Here is a 25,105-nt window from a genome sequence, read left to right as displayed (position 1 = left end):
ATGAATAAGAGTTTTATTTATTTTGGTGGAGTCACTGATCAGATGAAGGAGACCATACTGCATCAGTTCCAGTTTAACTATGGGGAGTTCCCTTTCAAGTATCTTGGTATTCCTTTATCCACTAAAAAGTTATCTCTTATGCAATGGACACCTCTAGTGAATAAAATTATAGCTCGAATTACCTCCTGGACTGCCAAGAAACTTTCGTATGCAGGAAGAATGCAATTAGTTCAATCAGTTCTCTTTGGAATCCAAGCTTACTGGTCCCAATTATTCATTATACCTACAAAAGTCCTTAAACTCATTGAGGCTTATTGTAGGAGCTTCATATGGTCAAGTACCAACACCATCACCAAGAGAGCACTGATAGCATGGGAGAAGATGTGCTTACCTAAGTCTGCTGGAGGAATGAGGCTCATCAACATACACCTATGGAACCAAGTTGCTATTGCTAAGACCTATTGGGATCTTGCTCATAAAACTGATAAACTATGGATTAGATGGATCCATTCTTATTATATAAAATCCCATATTGTCTTTAATGTTTCTATACCTCAACAGGCTTCATGGATGATTAGGAAGATACTTGCAGCTAGAGTGATACTAGAACAGATACACACTCAAAGAGACTCACCAACTACTGCAAATTTTTATGTGCATTTGCTGGGTAATAGACCAACAGCCCCCTGGAAAAATATGATGTTTAACAACAGTGCAAGACCAAAGGCTATTGTTACAATGTGGATCATGCTGCAGAATAAACTCCCAACTATAGACAGATTAACCTCTTGGGGAATGGATGTCAACCAACAATGCAAACTCTGTCAACAAGAGCTGGAAAATAGAAAGCATCTGTTTACTCAATGTGAATTTACTAGAGCTATTTGGAAGAAACTGCTTAATTTGATTAAATGGCCACTCTTTCACGCTGATACATGGGATATGCATTTGGAATGGACTCTGAAACAATCTAAAGGCAAGTCTCATAATGCACAACTCTTCAAATTAATATATGTTGAGTGCTCTTATGCAATATGGATGGAAAGAAACCAGAGAACTTTTGAAGAAAAAAGAAAAAACTATGAAGAGATAACTAAGGAAATAGCATATATGTGCACTTTGAGAGATCCTTTGGCGATTAGTACTCAACTACAACAATCTCTCCTCTTCTGAAACTAATTGTAGGTTTGAGGTCTTGCTTTGAGTTTTATTTCTTGTTGGATAACAAACTGTGATTTAGTTTGTTATAATTATGTAAATATCTCTTGGTGATTAATAAAAACTATTAGTTACCAAAAAAAATGGTGATATCAACGTGCAACAGATTTGTTCGAGTGAAAATGTAGTTGATTTATTCACCAAGTCTCTACCAAATGCAACCTTCAAGAAGATGGTGCACAAGCTTGAAATGCGAAGATTCAAGTCTTTGGATTGATGTTTCATAATAGGTAGTTAATACACGCTGTACTTTTTTTTTCTTACGAGATTTTGTCCCACTGGATTTTTCTTGTAAGATTTTTAATGAGGTAACAATCAATGCGTATTAGAATAACTATATATATTTATTCTTTCACTAGAACTTTTATTTTACATAGGTATCTAAGGGAAAGTGTTATAAATAATTTATGAATGCCATAATACCCTTTTAAGGCCTATAAAAGGCATTGTAATTTGATGGATATAAACACACAAAAATTAAGGAATACAAAGTTTTTTCTCATTTTTCTCTCTACTATTTCTCCTCTTTCTTGGTATTTCTCTTGTGATACTAATTCAATTTTCCTTGTGTTGCTTATTCCCAAGGAAAACTGATTATTAAACCATCAACAACTAAGGTTGTGATTAAATCCTCTGCATTTCTGGAATGTATATAGGGGGATATATGTGGGTCAATTCACCCTTCATGTGGACCATTTAAATATTATATGATCTTGATAGATGAATCTATAATATGGTCACATGTATGCTTATTCTCAATTCGCAACATTGCTTTTGCGAGATTTTTAGCTCAAATTATAAGATTAAGAGCACAATTTCCAGATTATGCAATAAAGACAATTTGTCTTGATAATGCTGGTGAATTTAAATCTCAATCCTTTAATGATTATTTTATGTTGGTTGGAATAAAAGTTGAGCATCCGGTCGCTCATGTCCATACTCAAAATGGTTTAGCAGAATAATTGATTAAACGCCTTTAATTGATAGCTAGACTATTGCTAATGAGGACAAAACCTTCTCTTTCAGTGTGGGGGCATGCTATTTTGTATGCACTTGTGCGCATAAGGCCAATAAATTTTTATGGATTTTCCCATTACAGTTGACGTTTGGAAGGAAGCCAAATATATTCCATCTTAGAATATTTGGGTGTGAGGTATATGTCCTAATTGCTCACCACACCGCACAAAGATGGGTCCCAAAGAAGGTTGGGAATATATATTGGGTATGAATCTCCTTCTATTATAAAATATTTGAAACCTATGATAAGAGATTTATTTACGGCAAGATTCGCTAATTGTCATTTAGATGAATCAGTATACCCAATATTAGAGGAAGCACATAAGCAATTGAAAAATGAGATAGATCAAAATTCATTATCACTATCTCATTTAGATCATCGAACAAATCAATATGAGCAAGAAGTTCAAAAGATGATTTATTTACATAACATTGTAAATCAACTGCCGGATGCATTTACTAACCTTTCATGGGTTACTAAATCGCATATCCCAGTTGCTAATGCTCAAGTTCGAGTTGATGTCCCGGTAGGACAACATGTTCAGGCAAATGAGTCTAGGCCACGCTTAAAACGTGGAAGACCAATTGATTCCAAAGATAAAAATCCTCAGAAAAGGAGAGGAATAAATGATCAAGATGATCATAGTTTGGAGGCAAGTGCTCAAGAAGAGCCCAGAAACCAAATGGTGATACCACCAAGCAAATCCAAGTAACTAAAAATAATGAGAATGAAGAAATCTCAATAAATTATGTCTCGACAGGAAAATGGTGGAACCGAAATGATATTGTGGTCGATAATATTATTGTTTATAATATTTTCATTGAAATAATGCAATAAGATAAGGATCTTGAACCAAAATCTGTCGATGAATGCAGAAAGAGAAATGATTGGCCAAAATGGAAGGATGTAATTCAAGTAGAGTTAACTTCACTTGAAAAACGTAAAGTTTTTGGATCAATAATCCAAACACCTGAACATGTCAAGCCAGTAAGGTACAAATGGATTTTTGTGCATAAACAAAATGAAAAAGGTGAAGTCGTAAGATATAAAGCATAACTTGTAGCCCAAGATTTTTCGTAGAGGCCTAACATTGACTATATGGAAACATATTCTCCTGTGGTGGATACAATTACCTTCAGGTATCTTATGAATTTGGCGGTTCTTGAAAAGCTTGAAATGAACCTAATGGATGTGGTCACTGCCTATTTATATGGCTCATTGGACTACGATATTTTTATGAAAATTTCCAAAGGGTTCAAAATGCCTGAAACATACAAGGATTCTCGAGAAACTTGCTCAATAAAGATTCAGAAATCCTTATATGGGTTGAAACAATCAGGGCGCATGTGGTACAATCGTCATAGCGAATATTTGCTAAAAGAAGGATATAAAAATGATCCAATTTGCCCTTGTGTCTTTATGAGAAGGTCTGTATCTGAATTTGTCATAATAGCAGTATATGTTGATGATTTGAATATTATTGGAACTCCGGAAGAACTTTCCAAGGCAGTAAAATATCTGAAAAAGGAGTTTGAAATGAAAAACCTCGGAAAGACAAAATTTTGTCTTGGTCTACAAGTTGAATATTTTACAAATGAGATATTTGTCCATCAATCAACATATAGTAAAAATATTTTAAAGAGGTTTTATATGGATAAAGCACATCTATTGAGTACCCAATGGTTGTGAGATCTTTTGATATTAATAAAGATCTATTTCGACCTCATGAAAATGATAGAGAGCTTGTTGGTGCTGAAATATCATACCTTAGTGCAATTGGTGCATTAATGTATCTTGCCAACAATTCTATATCAGATATAGCTTTCTCAATAAACTTGTTAGCAAGATTTAGTTCTTTTCCAATGCGCAGACACTGAAATAGAATTAAGCATATATTCAGATACCTCCGAGGGATCATTGATATGAGATTATTTTTATTCAAATGAATCCATGTCACAATTGATTGGTTAAGAAGATGCGGGATATTTGTCTGATCCCCATAAAGGTCGATCGCAGACAAGCTATTTATTTACATGTGGTGGTACATCTATATCGTGGTTGCCACTTCTTCAAATCATGTAGAGATAATAACAATTCATAAAGCAAGTAGAGAATGTGTGTGACTAAGATTGATGATACAATTCATCAAAGAAAGATGTGGCCTGGAAAGTGATGTCAAAGTACCCACAGTTATATTCGAAGACAATGTTGCATGCATGACCCAATTGAAAGATGGCTTCATAAAAGGAGATAGAAAGAAACATATTTCACCAAAATTATTCTTCACACATGATCTTCAGAAGAATGGTGATATTGATGTACAACAAGTTCATTCAAGTAATAATCTTGCAGATTTATTCACAAAGACATTACCAACATCAACTTTGAGAAACTAAGAAATAAGATTGGAATGCGTCGTCTCCAAAATATCAAATGAAGTTTTCATCAGGGGGAGTAAAATAAGCGCTGCACTCTTTTTCCCTTAACCAAGGTTTTTGTTCCACTGGGTTTTTCTGGCAAGGTTTTTAATGAAGCAACACTCAAGACGTATTACCAGATGTGTGTACTCTTTTTCCTTCACTAGGTTTTTTCCTACTGAGTTTTTTCTAAGTAAGATTTTAACGAGGCACAACATCTATGAAAGTTCAGAATATATTTATTCTTTAACTATAATATTTTTTTTTAACTTCCAAGGGGGAGTGTTAGGTATTGGATGTCTCTCAAATTGCCTACTTTATTTGCCTATATAATGTGCACTAATTTATGCACAATGAATAATGAATACATAATATAATACATACACGGCAATCCTCTGAAGATAATTTATTTTCACCTTTCGTTCTCCTCTTTATTTTCATCTTTTTATTTTGCCAAGTTAATTTATTTTACAATACTTTTGACTTGACTAGTTGTCTGAAGATAAAGACTATAGTGTATAGTATACATTTAATGATGGAACTAGAAGTTTTATTCAAAAATGTCAAAATATAAAAGTAAATATGAGAAGTAATCAAGCGGTATACACATAATTTTTTATTTTTAATGGAACTAAAAATTTTATTAAGGATATCAAAATATAAAAATAAATATACGAAGTAATCAAGCCATCAAGGATATACACAATTTTTTATTTTTACTTATCTATTATATGTAAGTTTTCAATACACCCCTTAGATAAATGTGTCAACCGACACCACTTCACTGAAAATTTAATTACATATCATACATATTCATAAGTGAATAAAATTAGAATACTCAATTAACGTTTAATCATAAATTTAGAATTAAATTTTGAAAATGATAAGTTTTTAAGAGAAATTGTACTTTTCACTTATAATTTTTTATTTTTAAAATCAAGTAAAAACTTGTCTAAAACACAACTTCAAAATTTAAAATATTATAATTTCAAAAATTCAAATTTTTAAATTTTAAATTTCAACTTGGGAGCTAAGCTGCCAGTAAAACCAAGCCATTTGTTTACGCACTATATTTTTATAATTCAACTTCATGTATTTATTTATTGTTCATATTTTGAATCCCGCTAAATTCCTAACTCTGTCACCACTGATTAGTGGGGAATAAAAGAATAGAGTTATAAAATATTCAGCTCATCGTGAGAGCTGTCTTTTATTGTTTGGAGGCACTAAAGATTACTCATTTTTCAAAGTTCCTTCATTTTCTTATTAGTAATAATTTCAATCTTTCTTTTTGTAATCTGTGGAGTACTCAACAAGACAAAGATGTCGATTTCTGGTAGTTTGCCTGATGGATTGGTGACTAAATACCGTGAAAAAATCATCATAGATACTGATCCTGGCATTGGTAAGATTTTTCAATCTGTTTAAAGTTCTGTTCTTTAGCATTTCTGAGCAAAATTTGAGGTAAATAACAAATTTGAGGTATATTGTTCGAAGCCTCTACTCGTGTTGGATCCTCCAAAAGGATTAAATATTTTCGAAGAGTTCCAGCAACATAAGTTAAAAAAATATTTATCCATGAGATTTTCTGATACAGAGATGATCAGTTCATATATTGTGGGGCTCTCTGCATCTCTCTAAAGTGATGCTTGAAAAAGTTAACACTGCAAGAACAATCGTTTATTTTCGTTATTTATACTATGATCTTTACTGATCCTTCTTAAATTCGGAGGGTTCCATCCATATAGTCCATTTTAGTATCAAACATTTGATAATATGTATGTAAAGAGATGTGCTTTTGCCTTCGTAAAGAAAAGAGATATTGCAGACATGTTAGGCAATTACCAAAATTGGACATGTTGAAGAACCACAAAACAAAAGTTCCACATCGGTGGTTAATGAGTCGGGTTAATGAGACGGGTTAATGAGACAAGTAGACTCCTTATAAGGCTTATCCTCTTCCCTTTGAGCTAAGCGTTTAGAGTGTGAGTTTGACCTAAGACCTAATTTAACATGATATCAGAGCTGGATCCGTCTCACCCAATATTGGGCCCCGAAATTAAAAATTGCCCATGCACCATATGCTAAGCACTAGGCGTGAGGTGGAGAGTTGAAAAATGACAAAAGTTCTAGTGGACTCCTTATAAGGCTTGGACAATCTTTCTCCCTTTGAGCTAGCTTTTGGGATGTGAGTTAAGCCTAAGACCCAATTTAACAAGACAACAGATTTATGACTCTTTTGACTAAATGTTGTTTATGATTTCTGTAATTGTTTGCCAACAATTTTAGGAGAAGTTCTTGTTTGCTAACTTTGATGTTGAAAATGTACTCACTTCATCCTAGAAAAAATAGAAACTATATGCCTTTTTAATATATATCAGGAGATATCTGAATTTAGATAACTTTCAAGATACTCTTTTATTTCTATTCTGTAAAATGGTGAGAATAACTTGTCCACTGTCTGAAATGTGAAGCTTTTGTCACTTTTGGGATTAATTTTGATCTGGTTGGATTGTGGTTGTGGTTTATTTGGCCGATTACAGTAGTCCTGTTCCACGTGTTCTCATCGATCTAATTGAGTTTTGTTGATATCTAGATGACAGCATGGCGATATTAATGGCATTCCAGACTCCAGAAGTTGAGATATTAGGCTTAACTACCATATTTGGAAATGCTACTACGAAAGATGCTACACGAAATGCATTAATTTTGGTATCTATGTTTTCACTTATCTAGAATTTCAGCATTTTGATGTTTTCTAGAACAAACTCTTGATCGATCACTTTTTTTTTTAATTTGCAAAAGGATAGTGTGAGACTGCAGGATATCCAGATATCCCGGTGGCAGAAGGCAGCCTTGAACCTCTGAAGGTAATTATTTGTAACTTCAAGGTTTACTTAAGTTATCGAAGAAATAGATGGTTAATACTCGAGAAATTTCTGGGCTTATTATTTGCTACAGGAGCTCTTCATGTCATTCTATTGAGTTTATCCATTGATTTCATTTCTCGTCCATGTTTTTCTCGTGTGTTGGATATTATTATGTAGAGAGGAGAACCACATGTTGCAGACTTTGTTCATGGTTCAGATGGATTAGGCAACTTATTCTTACCTTCTCCAAATTCTAAAAAAATCAAGAAATCTGCATTTGAATTTCTGGTGGATAAAGTATCTGAATATCCTGGTGAAGTATCTATACTTGCACTAGGACCACTGACAAATCTAGCTCTGGTAAGTTGTAATATCAAAAGTTTCTTATTTCTCGAGTTCTCATTACTTGAATTGGCAACATTTTTATTGTTATGTTTCGGTTTAGGCTGCTAAACGAGACTCAAACTTTGCAAGCAAGGTGAAGAGGGTGGTAATACTTGGCGGTTCCTTCTTTTCTTTGGGAAATGTTAATCCCGCTGCAGAAGCAAATGTGTGTGATCTTCTTTCTCTTTGATTTGACTTCATAGAAATCAGTATAATGATACACTGATATCGACAATGTGCATGTTTATATGTTTAATGGTTGTTTAGCCCCTAATATCTCTGTGTAGGACTATTCCAAAATAATATTATTTTTTCTTAGCATATTTTCAGCTTTCCTTGAGCCAAGGGTGTATTGGAAACATCCTCTTTACCTCTGAGGTGAGGGAAAGGTCTACGTACACTCTACCCTCCCTAGACCCCCACAGTTTTCTCCTTATAATTTGAGAATGTGGAATGTTTAGGCATGACATTTGGAGAATACTTAATGAAATATCGATTGGAGTTGTTTCATCTTTCTCTGATCAACACTTTTGGCATTTACAAACAAATGCAGAATCAGTCTGTGGGAAAGTGTAATTAGTATTTTTCTACTGAGAGATCGGAAATAGTTGTATGATTTGATTATCTCATTTAGAAAGTTTTCGACGATGCAGATATATGGGGATCCAGAAGCTGCAGATATTGTATTCACCTCAGGAGCAAATATTGATGTTGTTGGCATCAACATTACCACACAAATTAAAATGACAGGTGCTTTTTCAGGACCGAAATCTTCCAAACTCTTCGATTTCCCCCCTTTCAAGTGTACACGTAGTAGTTCATTTGTCAGTTCAGACTTGATACTTTTCTTTTTTTCTTGTATTAGATGCTGACCTTGATGAACTGAGGCAATCCGAAGGAAAACATGCTAAATTTTTGTGCAACATGTGCAAATTTTACCGTGATTTTCATGTAAAGTCAGAAGGCGTATATGGTATTCTTTTGGTGTTGTTACATTGTTTTTGTGCGTAAAATATGTTCTTAACTTTCCTTACCTCGTTAACGCTTTAGCAATTCTAAGCTCACTTTTTTTTTCCAGGAGTTTTTCCTCATGATCCTGTCACTTTTGTGGCACTAGTTCGACCTGACCTCTTCACGTACAAGAAAGGTGTTGTGAGGGTTGAGACACAGGGCATTTGCATTGGGCATACGCTCTTGGACGAAGGGCTAAAGAAGTAAGCTGATCATTTCGTACTAATCTTAGAGTAGTCCGATTTCATTTATTTGGATTATAAGGATAAAATCGTATTATGTAGGTGGAATACGAGCAATCCGTGGACACAGTATTCTCCAGTTTCAGTTGCATGGACAGTTGATGTGGATGAAGTTCTGAATTATATCAAGAAAATGCTGATGAAACCATGAATATTTTCATTATTTGTATTGTATCATAGCATACCTATTCTTGAAATTGACGAATACATTTTCTCATAATTTCTGATGACAGCCATTTAAACTGTATTATGTACTCAAAGTTTGGAGATCAGATGCCCTATGTAAACATGTTTATGTTGATGACGAAAGTAAAAGACACTGACATTATGATCTTGCATTGGTCATTGGGCACAACGGCTTTGGCACAGTTGTTGTGCCCTTGATTCTTGGACACTTTCATCATGCTGTAAGCGGATAATTCTAAAGAAATGATAAGATATGAGTAAGAGTTCTAAAAAGGGGTGAATATCATACGAAAATGAGACTAGTAAAATAAGATGTTGAACTCTTGCTTTCGTCTCGTCTTTCCTCTTCCCCCATCCTACTGTTGCCTAAGCCTAATAGACTTTGTGATGAGAAAAAATTCCATTCTTGAGGGTTGGGATAGTGAAAAGAAATTAAAAGGAATAATGGGGATTTGGATGAACCGACCCCGACTGTTTACATGAGCATAGCAAATTAGGATTAGGTGAGGACTCACTTTGGATCTCTTTTTTGGGGGGCGTATAACTATCTGAGTATTATTAAGGAAGGACCAAATAAAGAAAAAAAGTATCATGTAAGTTGAAATCTTAACTAAAGAAAAGACTAAAAAAATATCTTAATTAGGTAAAAATAACATATCAATTCCTTAATTGCATTTTCAAGAAAGTAATGTCTTAACTTTCTAATAAAAGTAGTTATGCTATTCTTTCTTCGTTAAAATATACTACCCCATCCCATATCAGATGGATACTTCAAACTTTACACGGTAATTAAGAAATCATTAATAGATTGGGAGATTTTATCACTTTTCCTTTGTTTATATCAATCCAATATACATAGAGTATAGAAATAACTATTATTGAGAATTGTTTACATTCAAAGGGCCATATTAAGTGTAGGGGTAAAATAGAAAAAAATTAATTAATTTTATCTTGATTTAGTAAGTAATTAAGTAATATGGGACAAACATTTTTAATAAGATGCTCATATAATATGGGACGGAGGTAATATTATAGCTAAAAGAAATACGAGTTGTTTAAAATTGATAGACGAACGACAAATGATAAGAATCAAGAAATACTTTTTTTTATCTTCCACTCTGTATCCGATATTTGTATAGGGCCCAGCTAAATTTGGATTTATGTCGTGAAGTCCATATTTGGAATAAAATACTCCCTAATAATTGCGACATCATATTTAAAGCTCGAACTCGAGATCTGTAGTTAAGGATTACATAGTACTCACTAGGGATGTACAGGGCAAACCGATAAACCGCACCAAACCGACAAACCGAACCAAACCGGAAAAAAAAACCCGACTAGTGGTTTGGTTTGACTTGATTTGGTGTTTGAAAAAAAAAAATCCGACCATTATAGGGTTGATTTGGTTTTAACTAAAAAAAGTCTAACCGAACCCAAACCAACCCGATTATAGATATACTACTTTTAAATTATGTTATACATAAAAATATTTATTAAAATGTAATTTATAAATATTTTTTAAAATTTTTTCATAATTTTTGTTTTCTTTCTTACATTTAGATTTTGATTTGAGAAGCTCATCTAAATAATATACAAAAAAAGCTCATCTTATAAAGTTATATTATAAAGTTAAACTTCAAACATTGTTCTGCCTCCATCTTATATGTTGATATTTTGTACTAGAACTCTTTTTAAGAAGTACTGCTCTGTGCTTTTTATTAGATACTATAAAAAATCCGAGAAACCCAAAAAAAAACCAAAAAAAACAAAAACCCGAAAAAACCAAAAAACCCAAAAAATCCGAGAAAAATTGATATCGAAAAACCCGACTTTTATTGGTTTGATTTGGTTTATAGATTTAATAACCCGACACAAATGGTTTGGTTTGGTTTATAAAAAATCTGAACCAACCCGGTCCATGTACACCCCTAGTACTCACCCCTACATGGCAATCCTAGTTAAATCAAGAAAGCTTAGTGTGGTTACTTTTGTTTAATATTAATCAAATTAAAAGTCCACTTGAAAGTTGCAAATGATCCTTATTTTCTCTTTTCCTATAACTTTAATCAGAAATCTCATATTTGAGCCAAGAAAATTAAGAAAATTTAGAAAAAAAAAAGCTTTTTTTTTATTTATCTCACAAAACATGAATCTAATTGAATCAGACCAGCAGATTGTGAATATGAGATAATTACGAAAACAAATGCACTTCTCAAACACAACCAATAAGCATTTGTTTGAGAAGGATTACCAACCAGATAAATGGCACTAACATTATCACAGTAAACCAAAGTAGCCCATGGAATAGGACAATGAAGTTCCAAAAGCAAGTTTCGCAACCAACACGATTCAAAAATCACATTGGAAATCCCTCGGTATTCTGCTTTTACACTCGAACGGGATAAAGTAGCTTGACGTTTGGCGGACCATGAGATCAAGTTATCACCCATAAAGACACAATAACCCGAAGCTGAACGTCGTGTATCAGGGCACCCACCCCAATCAACATCATTATAGGAGACAAAAGTGGTTGTGGAAGAGGGATAAAGGTGAAGACCATAATCCAAAGTACCTTGTAGGTAGCGCATGATGCGCTTGAGAGCGTTCATGTGCTCATCCCATGGGTCATGCATAAATAAGCATACCTGTTACACAACATAAGTAATATCCGGTCTTGTGAATGTGAGGTACTACAGTGCCCCAGCAAGACTCCGATAAAGTGATGGGTCCGCAAATGGTGTGCTTATAGTAGCCCTAAGCTTCGGCTTTGTATCAACAGGAGTAGGAGATGGCTTACACGAGGTCATGCTAGCGCAGTCAATAATCTCAGCTGCATATTGTTTTTTGAGATAAAATAGACCAACTGAATGATGAGTGACAACAATGCCCAAGAAATAGCTCAACAACCCAAATCCTTCATAGAAAATTCTGAGCTAAGAAGTGATATGATAGACTGGCGAAGCTCATCGGAGGAAGCAGTTAAAATAATATCGTCGACATATAATAAAAAATAAGCTATAAAAGAATCTCGATGATAAATAAGCAAAGAATGATCGGTCTTATTGTAAGAAAACTCAAGGGTATGGACATAATCAGCAAATCGCTCATTCCAAGCTCCCAGAGCTTGTTTCAGTCCATATAGAGATTTCTGCAGCAAACATACATGATTAGGCCGATCAGGATCTCGATAACCCAAAGGTTGATACATGTACACAGTCTCCATGAATTCGTCGTGTAAGAAAGTATTTTTGACATCAAGTTGGTAAATCGGCCATGCCTTGGAGAGAGCCAGACTAAGAACTTATGAATAGTCGTCGGTTTGACAATTGGACTAAATGTCTCACCACAATCCATGCCAACCTGCTGGGTTTTACCATCACCTACAAGACGAGCTTTATGTCATTCAAACGAATCATCAGAATTTTCTTTATGAGCAAAAATACATATACACCGAATAATATTAACATTTGGAAGACGGGGCATCAACACCCACATCTTATTTTTAATAAGAGCATTATATTCATCATCTATAGCCAATTTCCAATTCGGGTCACGAAGAGTAGACACAAGGTTACGAGGTAGAGGGAACTTCGAGATGGAAGTAAAAAGGTTAAAAGACCTCTTAGGCTTGTAGATCCCATGCTTACTCCTAGTAACAGAATCGGGGGATTGACTAGAGGGAGAGACGGGACTGGGTCGAGGAGAAAGAGCGGCAGAAGGGGCGGACTGCTGCCCAGCAGGCAGCGATGAAGTGAGCTGCCCAGGCGAGGAGGAAGACCCGCCAACTGGGCATGGCGGGACTGGCAGCAGTGCGGCAGGAATGGGTAGAGCTGGTGGGTTCGTGGGGTTATTGAGATGATGAACTACATATGGAGAGGGTCCATCGTCTAGAAATTGGTCTGTGTGATTTTGATGGGTATGTAACCTGGCAAAAGGAAATTGCGTCTCATCAAAGAGTACGTGACTGCTAAGGATGATTTTTTGAGAGGAAAAATCATACAATTTATACCCACGATGATGTGACGGATATCTCAAAAAAAACATGGGGTAGATCGAGGTTGAAGTTTATTTATTAGTGTTGAGGGAATAAGAGGATAACATAAACACTAAAGACATGAAGATGGAAATAAGATGGATCCTTTCGATAAAGAATGCTAAGAGGAGATTGATAGTTTAACAGTTTATAAGGAAAAATATTGAGAAGGTAAGTTGCCATTTGTAAAGCTTGATGCCAAAAGGAAGGAGGAAGGGAAGTATGAGTCAATAAGGTACGAACAATGATATTAATCATACGGATTTGTCTTTCGGCTTTCCCATTTTGAGGGGATGTGTGAGGATAGGATAAACGAAACGACAAACCATTGGTTTTACAGATGTCCCAAAAAGGGTCATTATCAAATTCCTTGCCATTATCACATTGTATATTCTTTATATCCCTTTCAAAGTGAGTTCGAATAAATGTCTTGAAATCTAAAAATATGGAAAAGGTTTGTGATTTATGCGATAAAGAAAATGTCCACAAGAATTTAGAATAATCATCCATAAACAAGACATAATATTGATGACCGGAGGAACTCAAAATGGGTGACGTCCAAAGATCACTATGTATAATATCAAACGGCATAAGAGTGCAAGAATTCGACGCATAAAATTGCAACTTAACATGTTTTCCAAGAGGACACAAATGACAAATACGAACATCTCTACTTTGATTACAATCAATCAATTTAGTCTTCCTAAGGAAATTCAACACAGGTGCTCCTAGATGACTCAAACGATCATGCCAAAGAAAAGGTGCCAAAGCAGCAAAAGTAGATGGTGAAGTGACTAAAGTGGTGATTGGATAAAGCTCTCTCTGACTGTTACACCTCATTACCAGCCTCCCATAAAAAAATCCTTCACAGAAAACCCAAAGTGATCAAAATTAACAGAGACAGAGTTATCAGTGGTAAATTTGCAGATGGACACCAAATCTTTAACTAGATGAGGTGCATAGAGGACATTTTTTAAGTGCAAGGGAGCATACGGGGAAGACAAAGTTGTGTGACCATAGCCGTGAATTGGAATTGAGTGACCATTACCAACCATTTTACCACGATTAATGCTCTTATTAAAATAGGATGTGAGGTTACCTTGATTGTATGTCATGTGGAAAGTGACACCGGAGTCCATATACCAATTTGCATCCGGAGGAGTGATCCTAAGAGTATGCATCGCGGCCTCAATGTCCGTAGGCGTAGGGGTTGTCGTGTATTCCTGCTAGGGTCGGGGGATAAGAACACCCGCTCATGATGGCTGCTTCTGTCCATAATTGGGTCGGGACTAAGCGGTTGACGGATATGGACATGGTGGGACAGCCCAAGGACCCCAAGAGGCCATCCATGGCTACTCCACTTTTCTTTTCGCATATTACATAAACATGCGCTTTAAGTTGACCTTAGCTGATATTTATATTTATTTTCTAATTTTGAATGTGTACAAGTAGGCATTTAAATTTATATAAAATTGAATAAGTAAATACATATGTACTACGTGGCGAATATAATACACGTAGGACGTGAATTGCCATGTAGAACACTATATAAAATGCATCTGTCTAATTGTTCAACTTTATACAAATTTAAAAGTTGAATTATGCACACCCAAAATTGAAAGGCATAGCTGAGGCCAAGTTAATATAACGACCTGTCCCCATCATTAGGAATAGGCCAATGGAAAAGGATTTTGGGTCAGAAAACTTCGAATAGTAACTTCAGAAAATTTGAGCTTGGGCTAGACTTGGACGAATTCTGATTCAAGTAGAGTTTAGGGCAATCATGTGAATGATGGAAGGTCAAATCTATAATTTAATTGGAGAGGCTGATAGCTTAGACGATATGGAGCACGGCTTCACAGTAAGTAAAACTCTCAAAATCGAATTTGGCGTGAAGGGTATAATTTTAATACAACTTTGGAAGGGGTGTGTTGGTAATGGGGTATTGGAGAACAAACTCCGAGCTCACTATTTCCGCATATCCCGCCAAAGCGAGATGAGTCCCGCCAGAGCGGGACAACCGCGATTTAAGTCAAGAAAAAGCCCAGAAACAGTCCTTTTCTGCAAAATCAGTTTCTAAAACTTCAAGAGGCGTCCTAGGGTGAATTCTACCAATTTTCCACGGATTTCCACGCTTAAGGTAAGGTTTTTACTCCTTAGATTCATACTTTGATTCCTAGAAACTAGAAAGTTTTGATGGTAATTATTGGGGGAGGGTTTGAATTAAAAATCTATGGTGGAAATTAGCCTTAGGGTAAGGTTAGGATCAAGGGTTGGCCTAGGGTGTGAAATTATGTTATATTTCCTGATAGTTGGGTCATTGTGTTGATCCTTTATATGTATTTACTGTTTTCTAGAACAAGAACGAGAAGAATGAATCTGAAAAGGGAAGACTCTTGCATTGTAAGATTGTTGAAGCTTGAATTTGAGGTAAGTGATGGTCTAGTTTTCCGTATGTGTTTCATATACTTGTTAAATTGCTTCATGATATGCATGTATGTATATGAATAGGGAAACATGCAAAATTATGTGTGAAATGATCATTTGCTGGCCTGTTTGTATGGTGAACTTGTTCTTGGTGATATAAATGCTGTAAATACTGAATGTATTTGTGATTGTGGTACCTTTGGATTGGGTTTCACGTTCCGACACATAATTTGTATTGGGTTTCACGTTCCTACACTTATTTGGATCGGGTGTCACTTTTCGATAAATAATTAAATCTGGTGTTACGTTCCCACCCAAAATTGATTATTTGTAGGTCCCTTGAGAGGACCCTTGTGTGAAGTTATAGCATGTGAAAGTTATTGAGTTGTGATGTTACTGAATAATAGTTGAACTTGATATTGGTTGACTTATTTTTTATATGTATATGCCTATTGTATTGAATTTACTTGTCTATGATCCGCTTACTAGCTAACCGCTTATCCTACTAGTACAGCGGTGTCTTTGTGTACTGATACTACTCTTGCTCTACCTTTTTGTTGAGTACAGGGCATATTCAGCTGGTTGCGGAGAGACCTCGATTGGAAGATTAGAAGTTTGTTCAAAGTCCAAGAGTGAGCTATTCTGTCATGTTGTCGTGGACTTTTTCATTAATTCCAGTCCTTCTTTCGGGACTCAAATGTTTAGACATGGTTATAGTAGTAAGAATTGTGCCAGCCATTTATTTTGAAGAAAGGTGGATCTATAGAGGAAAGTTTTAGTATTTTGACTTCTGTTTGGGGAGTGTTTCCCATTTTCTTACATTGACACTGGTTAGAGTTTTGGTACGGACGAATTTCAGTTTCTAGGTTGTGTTGACTTCCGCATTGTTGTAATTATTAAAATTGTTGGCTGAGTTTATAGGAACTCAGTATTATGTTCTGGTTATATTCCTGATTCTGCAAGGTTTTTAATATTTATTTCTTAAGTTGATAAGTTGGACTGAAGAAATGGTTCTCCCACTAGAATAAGTATTGTGGGTGCCAGTCACGGCAGGTCTGGGTCGTGACAGTTAAAGGGCACATTTATATATTATGTCTTTCTTTTCAGTCCTCTTAGAATTTTTTCTTTCTTTTTGCTACTTTTTAATTCTAATTTTTGCATATTTAATACCACAAAGCTAAAAGATATTTCGGTATATTCTATATATTTTTAGTTCAAAACTACAATATTTAAAAATATTCGTTATTTTTTAAAATTTTATGTCAAATCAAAATCGGATAAACAAATCGAAACAAAAAGAGTATCTCATATTGGGAAAAAAAAGCAGTTGAACAAACATATAAATTTTCCCTCTTATCTCATGCATAACATTTCAATTTCTTGATCCTCCTGACAGTTACCTAACCCCCCACACCCCTTGAATGAACCCTTTCAACTCCCAACAATTTTACATTACCCACTCCACCTACAACTACTTCAATTCCATTTATACAAACAAACACTCCCCCTCCTTCCTAATCTGACAAAACACCTACAAATACCCCCCCAAAATTACAACATTTTTTCAAGAACTACAAAAAAAAAACTTAATATTATTTTCTAGTTAGCCATAATAATGTCTAGTGTTCATTCATCGACGGTTTTAGCGGAGACGATTTCATGGTATTGTGCATTGTTCTTGGCAATTATGTTGGTGTTGAACTGCTGTGAATCAAGTGGAAGTGATCATGAATTCATAGTGCAAATGCAAGGTGGGAATTATAAGAAAATGGCATGTGATGAAATATATGTAGTGAAAGAAGGAGAAACATTGCATACAATAAGTGAAAAATGTGGTGATCCTTTTATTGTTGAAGAGAATCCACATATTCATGATCCTGATGATGTTTTCCCTGGCTTAGTTATCAAGATTACTCCTTACAAGATTCACTAGATCAAAAGAGGCCAGGCAGTTACATATTTGGTCCCTCAATAAAAATTAAAATACCTACATTTGCTAGCCAATATATCGTAATATATACATGTAAATATTATGTGTATATATTGGTTTGGTTATCTTGAAGTTCACTTCATATGTGCATGAGCTCTCTGTGTAAATTTAATTTCCTTCATTTTTGTTGATTTTACAACAAATTTTACTAGGTTCAATGGCATGATTCATGAACATTATGGGCAGGCCTCTGTTTCTTCTTCTTTTTTTTCCTTTTCCTAGAGTTTTGTTTTTTATTGGTGCATGTGTCCTCAGTTTATTATAGGCTCATGGCCACTTAAAGTTGTCCGCATATTTCGTTTAGACACCTTAATTACGATTATTATCTATTAAATACCTAAATTCTTCAAAACGAATACCTATTAAACACAATATTGATATGGCAAAAAAAGTGTTCTTCACTTTCCTGGACGCGTGAAGCAACAAAAAAAAAACTTACACTTTTTCTTCCTTCATTACACTTGGCATTATAAATAACTTAAATTTATTCTAATATTTTTTAAAATAATAATTCTTAACAAAAAAAGAAAAAGCACCCCCACCTACCCATTCATACATCTTCTTCACCTCATTTAGTTTTCATAGATAGCTGCATCTTGTTTCCTTTTTTTTGATTTTTTTTTTTAAAATTCTATTTCTTTTCAATCTTTATTAAAAAAACAAAAAAACTTAATGAATTAATGAAATTTGCAGAAATAAAGGAGGAAGAAGAAAAAAAAAATTGGACATCCACATGAAAAAAGTTATCCACGCTCAACCATCTCTATTTCGACCATCTCCGAACAAATATAAATCATCATTATCATCATCGTAGTCACATTCACTATTTCTTCTAAAACCAATCAGAAAAAGAAAGTAATAAGAAATCCTTTAAAATTTCTTCATCGATGTAGTAAATGGGTTTCGGATCCCAATTCGTAGAAGTTATTATTGATATTACCATCATTTTTTCTCATTGTTTATAAAATTTTCTCTTCCGTTTCAAAAGTATCATCTACTGATGGAGGAAGTATTGCATTATCAATCCTTTCTCAAAGTCAAAATTACTTTTCCTGTTGAGCAATGTTAGATAGAAAATGTATTTGAATTATTTATTTATTTTTTTAAACATAAAATTCAGCATTTTTATAATTTTGGGACCAAGTGCCATATGTCATATTTTAATTTGTCATTTTGCCATGTCACACATTCTTTACATTTTTTGTTGATTATTGAAAAATATCTAATAGGAACAAGTTTTAATTATTAAAAGTGTTCAATAGGTAATAGTCTTGGTTAAGATGTCTAAGTGAAATATACAGATAACTTTAAGGGGCTATCGATGACTTAAGCTTTATTATATGACAACATTTTCTTTTTAGTTTGTCTCAAAAAAGAATGATAGCTTTCTAAATTATGAATGATTTAACTTAAACTTCTCATTTTTCTTAATGATAAGTTTTTATAACCACGAAAATATTGTGAAATATTCCCCCTGTTCCTTTTTACTTGTCAAATTTTGACTTGACACACCTATTAAGAAAATAATGAATGGTATAGTGAGTTTACAATTTTACCCTTATTAATTGATAGAGTTTTTAAATATATTTACTCACTACATTTTTCAAAGACATTAATTCAATGTTAATAAATTGAGAGTATAATAGAAAGAAAAAAATATCTTTTCTTGATCTGTCAAAATTGATAAATAAAAAGAAAAATTAAATTAAAAAATATTTAACAAGTAAATAGAAACGGAAGAAGTATCAAAGAGCACAAGTTCCAAAAAATTTATATATAACCATACATGACATATTTATGTCCACATATTTTAAAGATGTTCATTTTCTTCTTCTTTGTCTCTTTTGTATTTGTCACATTAATTAATTGAAATGGAGGAAATTTCTTGTGGTACTAAAAATGTTATTTCCTCCTTTTCTTTTTAGTTGTTATATTGCGTTTTTCAAAAGTTAATTTGATTAATTTTCATAGTTAAATTAGATTATATTAATTTTATATTTTAAAACTTTGGATATTCAAGAACTATACGATAAGTATTATAAATTACAATTTTTTTTCATATCAATATGATGAAAAAATACATCTTAAAATTTTGGTCAAAGTTTATATAGTTTGACTTTTAAAAAGGAAACTATAACAATTAAAAAGGAATGAGGGAGTACTCCTTTTAAGCAAGATGTCCCGAAAGCATTGGACTAGAATTTTCGAAACAATTACCTAATTACACTCCTTTATTTACTATATTTTTCTTTACTCTATTCATTTCAAAAAATTTCAAAAATCCCTTCTTTTCATCCGGATACATTAATTTAGTAAATCGAATATATTAATTCAGTAATCCGAATATATTAATTTTGATTCATAAATTATCTCTATGTTCAGTGTATCATGCTTTAAATGTTACCCGCTGATACATAAAACCCTAATTAATTATTTGAATTACTAAATTAATGTATTTGAATTACCATATTTTTGAGATTTTTTTTTAAATTGAAAAAAGATAGAAAAAAATAATAATTAATCTTTTACACAATGTGATTTATGTAAGTTATACATAATTTTCCCCATCCTGTTTGAGTGGAATATTTTTTGGGCCTTTAGCCTGCTACCACAACTTTAGCCCAACACCATTATTTAGTTTATAGCCCGCAAATGCATATGCATGTGGAGGTGCCACAACATCTTGGACAAATCATGCAAAATGTCAGGCTATAAAAATTTCACAAATAGCTACTACAAGTAGTAGATTGGTGTGAGATATAAGTTATAATAATTCAAAAGATAAAATGCATGACTATTTTATCCTGCATTTGGTTGGTGGTATTAGGCAGTCCTGAAATTATTTATTCCACCATTAATACCTTAGCATGAGATAAGTTATTCCATATATATGATGGAATAACTTATCCATGATAACTTTTCCCAGGATAATTAATTCCGTGATAGCTTGTTCTCAACTAAACAAATCCTAAGTATATTAATTATGCTTCTTAACTACAGTTTGCCCAATTACGCTCCATACCTATAGTTTCATTTGTTATGGGTATTTCCTTTTGTATATTTCGTTTGGCAATATACAAACAGGGTAAATATATACAAATTATTTATCTATACATTTAAGAATTTTTCAGAACTCTGTTTATATATTTCGCTTGCCAATATACAAACATGGTAAGTATATACAAATTTTGTATTTAACATTTAAGAATTTTTCAGAACTTATACAAATCAAATGTATCAACAAATCATATACAAATAATTGAAGTAAGCATATACAAATTTCGAATTTATATAAATAGGAATCGAATTATACAAATTCTGAATTTATTCGATTAGAAACTGAATTATACAAATTAAATAACAAAAATAATTAAATTGTAGCCGCATTTAATAATTAATAAAACTATAACTTAAATATATAATAATCATTAAATATTTGCCATTTAGTGTAATTTTCCCACAATTTTGCTTATCATAGTTTTAGCTCAATTTATAAAAATTACCTAATGGTCACTCGGTCATATTTTTTTCCAAAAAATTGGCAATGCAAATTTTCCTTTCTTTCTTCTTCTACGTCTTATTGATTGTCATCGTCCTCCTCCTTCTTCTGCGTCATCGTCGTCTCCTTCTTTGTTGCTTCTCCTTTTTTTTAAAAAAAATTGATATATCGTAAACATGAATAATTTTGAGCTAATTATATTTCAAAAGATTCGAAGCGTTGAGGGAAATATCAAAAATTTGAGACTGTTTAGAGGTGATTTTGAGTTGGTCATGATTGAATAGTCAGTGTATACTTCTTGTAGAGTCAGTGTATACTTCATGTATAGTTAAGCATAATGTATAGTTAATGTATAGCTCATTTATAGATAAACTATATTGTATAATCAACCTATACTTTTTATGACTTCTAGCTATTTTTTATGTAAATAAAAATATGACTATATTTATTATAAATTAATCACTTTATTATATATATTTGAAACTTTCCCTATAAAAATTGGCCACTTTCATGTTTTAGCCATGACTCTTGGCTAATAGTAGTATAACTTAATGTACTCGATCCTTTTTCATATTCTATATTTATCTTCAAACATATCAAATTATTATGTATTGAAAATTGTTAGGAGTAAAAACTAAAGATCAATTTATTTGAAGATTAAGAACAAAAACTCAAAATAAATTATTTTTTAATCTTTTTCTCCTTCAAATTGGCTGATTTGTAACTTTTTGCTCCTAGCAATTTTCAATATATAATTTGGTATGTTCTGTTAACATCTAGAAAAAATTATGCGATTAACTTGGTAGTCTAAACATGGTGTTCACTCAAATCAAATTTTGATTAACGTGACTTGATTTATTTTGAGTAGCGTACTCAAAACTTTTAGAAAGTGGTGTTGATATTTATAAAATAAAAGATAAAAGTTGAATTATCATATGTATATATATTTTATATCCCCGACTTATTGGTTTAGACTAATTTTAAGCTAAAAGAGGTCTTGAGTTGAACTCTATTTAAGCACAATTTTAATCACGAGTATGTTAAATTTTGCAAAAATATGCTTAGGTTGGAGTTTGAATCTCCATCCTCAAACAACAAAATCAGTTAGTGAACCAACACATCAATAGGTAACTTTTGTCAAATAGTGTCATTTTGTCAAAATATATATATTTTTATGCATATATATACATATATTTAGTAAAAAATATCGAGGAAGGGTGTTGCTTGACACTCCTTCGCTTAACGTGGGTCCATTCGGTCAGAGCCGTTTCGATCATAAGGCCATTAAAGCAATTGCTTGAAACCCTTAATTTTTTTTAAAGATGTATTATATATATATAGTTAAAAAAATTTATTATGTACTATTAAATTTGTAAAGAACTTTTTGAGAGAAAATATAATAATTTTTTTAATTTATTTAATGTGGAGATCGTTGTAATAACTGAGAAATGGAATAATTTTCTAGGTAATTGTGGTATACGTTTTTACATGGCAACCTAGTTTATTGTCTCATTAATTATATTTTGATTATTAACATGATCTCACATTATTATTCTTATATTTGCCTTTCTTATCCTTCCCTTTCTTTTTTCTTAGCTCCCGCCCTTTGTGCTCCGTTGATGACTCGAACTCACAACTTTAGGGTTGGAAGTGAGGGGTGCTTACTATCCTGAATAATTTTCTTTTTATTTAACATTCTGAAGTCTCTCAAAAGTTAAAACTTTTGCATTATACAAAATCTATTGTTGCCTGTTTTCAAAAAGACCAAATTTGCTTTTTAAAGCCGTCTTCAAATTTCAAGCATTGCAACAAGTTATCATTACATTAAAGTAGCACAACACTATTTCAATATTATTATATCAATTTATCAAATTTAGCGCGATTCTATTTCGATATGGCTATATTAGTTTATTAAATTCTTTTCATTAAAAATTTGCATTGTTTATTTTCTTACTTCATAAATCAGTGTACATCCTACCTTCCGAAGACCTCACTTGTTGGATTACATGTATTATCATTCAATTTATATATATCACCTAGGAAAAAAAATTAGGACCTCTTGATGAAGTTTGGCTTTAGACCTCTAATCTTGTTGAGACGATCCTAGCCCCGACATATATCTAATTTTTATCTAATTACTGATACTTTTACATGTCAAATTTGGATTAATCCACTTATTAAGCTCGAATTTCACCCCATACATCATCATCAAGCAATGCATCACTTTTAATGTTGTTTTCCTTGTCATTTGAGTGAAATATGCATTAGAACAAAGGTGCATCAGCAACATGAAGAATTTAATGGTGCATTATTATGGTGTAATAGTCATATATATAGCTACTAGCTAAGTGCCCTTATTAAGATACCATGATATATCTTCTAGATAATTTAATTAATATTTATTATAGCAGACAATTTTGCTAAATTGTGACAGGTTGGTGGCCAACATTTTTTTGTGTGTGATGTGATGACTGATGGATAAATGACACTTGACGTTTACCTGTTGTTTTCAGCATGAAAAACGTGCAAGAATTTGCATCAATTATTATCATTTCATATTCAACGCTTTATTATAAGACTATATATATATATACACACAACTAATTGAATGAAATTCCCTGCTACATAAAAATTTTAGACTATTTTTTTAATCTAATAGTCCCAATTAATGTGGTAATACTATAATAAATAAAGGATTTATTGATAATAATATAATTATCATTATACTTAGTATTAATAATAAATAAAATATTTATAACTAAAACTTTTTTATAAATATCGCTAAAGGCTTTAACGACTCTAAATATAATAATATTAACTCAACTATCGTTAAATATTTTTAATTTATTGTCTCTAAAAAAAAATCTATTTTCACTAAATACTATTTGATTGTAGACTTGTAGTGTAACTATCTCTTTTAGTCTGTTCAAATCAAAAATTCTCTTTTTCTTTTTTAAATTTTGTAACAAGTAAAACAACGCCACATAATTTTTTTTTAGCTCAGATGATCACATCATCCTTTCACATTCTTGTGAACATTATTTTGTTCAGGCCAAACACGTACACAATCCCTCTAAGTTCTAACTAACGTGCCCTTATTTTTATTTTGACACTTTCATTTTAGTCCTTCAACCTCATTTTTTATGTACCATTTAAACAAAAATATTAATTTTATGATTTATTTATTTTTATATATACTTTTCAGCTATAATTTTGCTTTTTAATTATCACGTTCATCCGTTAGTTTTCTTTAAAAAAAATTGATTGACGGACGATCTTGAATTTTTTTAAATAACAATTTCTTTTCGAGAGTTTTTTGTATTTTTGGGTGAAAAATAACCGATAAAAGCGCGTCGTTTTTCTTTCTTAAAAAGATTAATGACAATATGTCGATTTTTAGTCTTTTTATAGTTATTAGCAATGGAAAAGGGTCTTTTTTTTAGTCGTGTTAAAAATGGGTTCTTTTTACCTGTATTGAATTGAATTAAAAATTAAAAAATAGTATTTGAGTCAAATTCAGACAGCCTAGATATAAAAAAATAAAACTAGCATTATTGTTTAATTTAATTGATTGTTTAAAAAAGATAATCGACACACTTTCGCCGATTATTTTTTATGTAAAAATACAACTCTCAAATTTTATTTATTTATTTTTAAAAAATGATGCTTGTCCGTCAAATTATACTTTTTGTTACGAAAACTAACAGACATGTTAATTTATAAAATGCAAAATTACAGTTAAAAGGCATATACAAAAATAAATAAGTTATAAAATTAATATTTTCTATTTAGATGATACATAAAAAAATG

The 25,105-nt window shown here is 32.4% G+C and overlaps 4 protein-coding genes across 5 annotated transcripts; 3 read left to right on the top strand and 1 right to left on the bottom strand.

Annotated features, from left to right (window-relative positions):
- On the top strand, nucleotides 1–1,173 carry LOC129876867 (uncharacterized). Its single transcript, XM_055952347.1, has one exon. The coding sequence runs from the start codon at nucleotides 1–3 to the stop codon at nucleotides 1,171–1,173; it is 1,173 nt and encodes a 390-aa protein (XP_055808322.1).
- A 4,694-nt stretch (nucleotides 1,174–5,867) lies between these two features.
- On the top strand, nucleotides 5,868–9,491 carry LOC129876545 (uridine nucleosidase 1-like). Of its 2 annotated transcripts, XM_055952003.1 has the most exons (9): nucleotides 5,870–6,058; nucleotides 7,250–7,365; nucleotides 7,464–7,523; nucleotides 7,701–7,883; nucleotides 7,969–8,073; nucleotides 8,561–8,657; nucleotides 8,773–8,880; nucleotides 8,986–9,121; nucleotides 9,203–9,491. In XM_055952003.1, exons 1-9 carry the CDS (start codon nucleotides 5,977–5,979, stop codon nucleotides 9,309–9,311), a joined length of 996 nt encoding a protein of 331 aa, XP_055807978.1. In that variant the 5' UTR covers nucleotides 5,870–5,976; the 3' UTR covers nucleotides 9,312–9,491. The 2 variants fall into 2 exon arrangements, with proteins under 2 accessions (XP_055807979.1, XP_055807978.1); XM_055952004.1 differs by lacking the exon at nucleotides 7,969–8,073 and having other exon boundaries at nucleotides 5,868–6,058.
- A 1,987-nt stretch (nucleotides 9,492–11,478) lies between these two features.
- On the bottom strand, nucleotides 11,479–12,569 carry LOC129876866 (uncharacterized mitochondrial protein AtMg00810-like). The gene is made up of 3 exons (XM_055952346.1): nucleotides 12,254–12,569; nucleotides 12,046–12,176; nucleotides 11,479–11,991 (listed from the first exon to the last, which is right to left on the bottom strand). Exons 1-3 carry the CDS (start codon nucleotides 12,567–12,569, stop codon nucleotides 11,479–11,481), a joined length of 960 nt encoding a protein of 319 aa, XP_055808321.1.
- Nucleotides 12,570–17,421: 4,852 nt separating this feature from the next.
- On the top strand, nucleotides 17,422–17,739 carry LOC129876864 (uncharacterized). The gene has a single exon (XM_055952345.1). The coding sequence runs from the start codon at nucleotides 17,422–17,424 to the stop codon at nucleotides 17,737–17,739; it is 318 nt and encodes a 105-aa protein (XP_055808320.1).
- Nucleotides 17,740–25,105: the final 7,366 nt, after the last annotated feature.

Source organism: Solanum dulcamara, chromosome 12, assembly GCF_947179165.1.
Source record: "Solanum dulcamara chromosome 12, daSolDulc1.2, whole genome shotgun sequence".
NCBI lineage: Eukaryota > Viridiplantae > Streptophyta > Magnoliopsida > Solanales > Solanaceae > Solanum > Solanum dulcamara.
This window is presented reverse-complemented; position numbering and strand designations above follow the sequence as displayed.

Coding starts and splice junctions, on each gene's coding strand:
- LOC129876867 (XM_055952347.1), top strand. CDS start 1: ATGAATAAGAGTTTTATTTATTTTGGTGGAGTCACTGATCAGATGAAG.
- LOC129876545 (XM_055952003.1), top strand. CDS start 5,977: ATGTCGATTTCTGGTAGTTTGCCTGATGGATTGGTGACTAAATACCGT. Junction 6,059..7,249: donor AGATACTGATCCTGGCATTG/GTAAGATTTTTC, acceptor GTTGATATCTAG/ATGACAGCATGGCGATATTA. Junction 8,881..8,985: donor AAAGTCAGAAGGCGTATATG/GTATTCTTTTGG, acceptor TTTTTTTTCCAG/GAGTTTTTCCTCATGATCCT.
- LOC129876866 (XM_055952346.1), bottom strand. CDS start 12,569: ATGGAGACTGTGTACATGTATCAACCTTTGGGTTATCGAGATCCTGAT. Junction 12,177..12,253: donor ATTTTCTATGAAGGATTTGG/GTTGTTGAGCTA, acceptor AACAATATGCAG/CTGAGATTATTGACTGCGCT. Junction 11,992..12,045: donor TTTATCGGAGTCTTGCTGGG/GCACTGTAGTAC, acceptor GTTGTGTAACAG/GTATGCTTATTTATGCATGA.
- LOC129876864 (XM_055952345.1), top strand. CDS start 17,422: ATGTCTAGTGTTCATTCATCGACGGTTTTAGCGGAGACGATTTCATGG.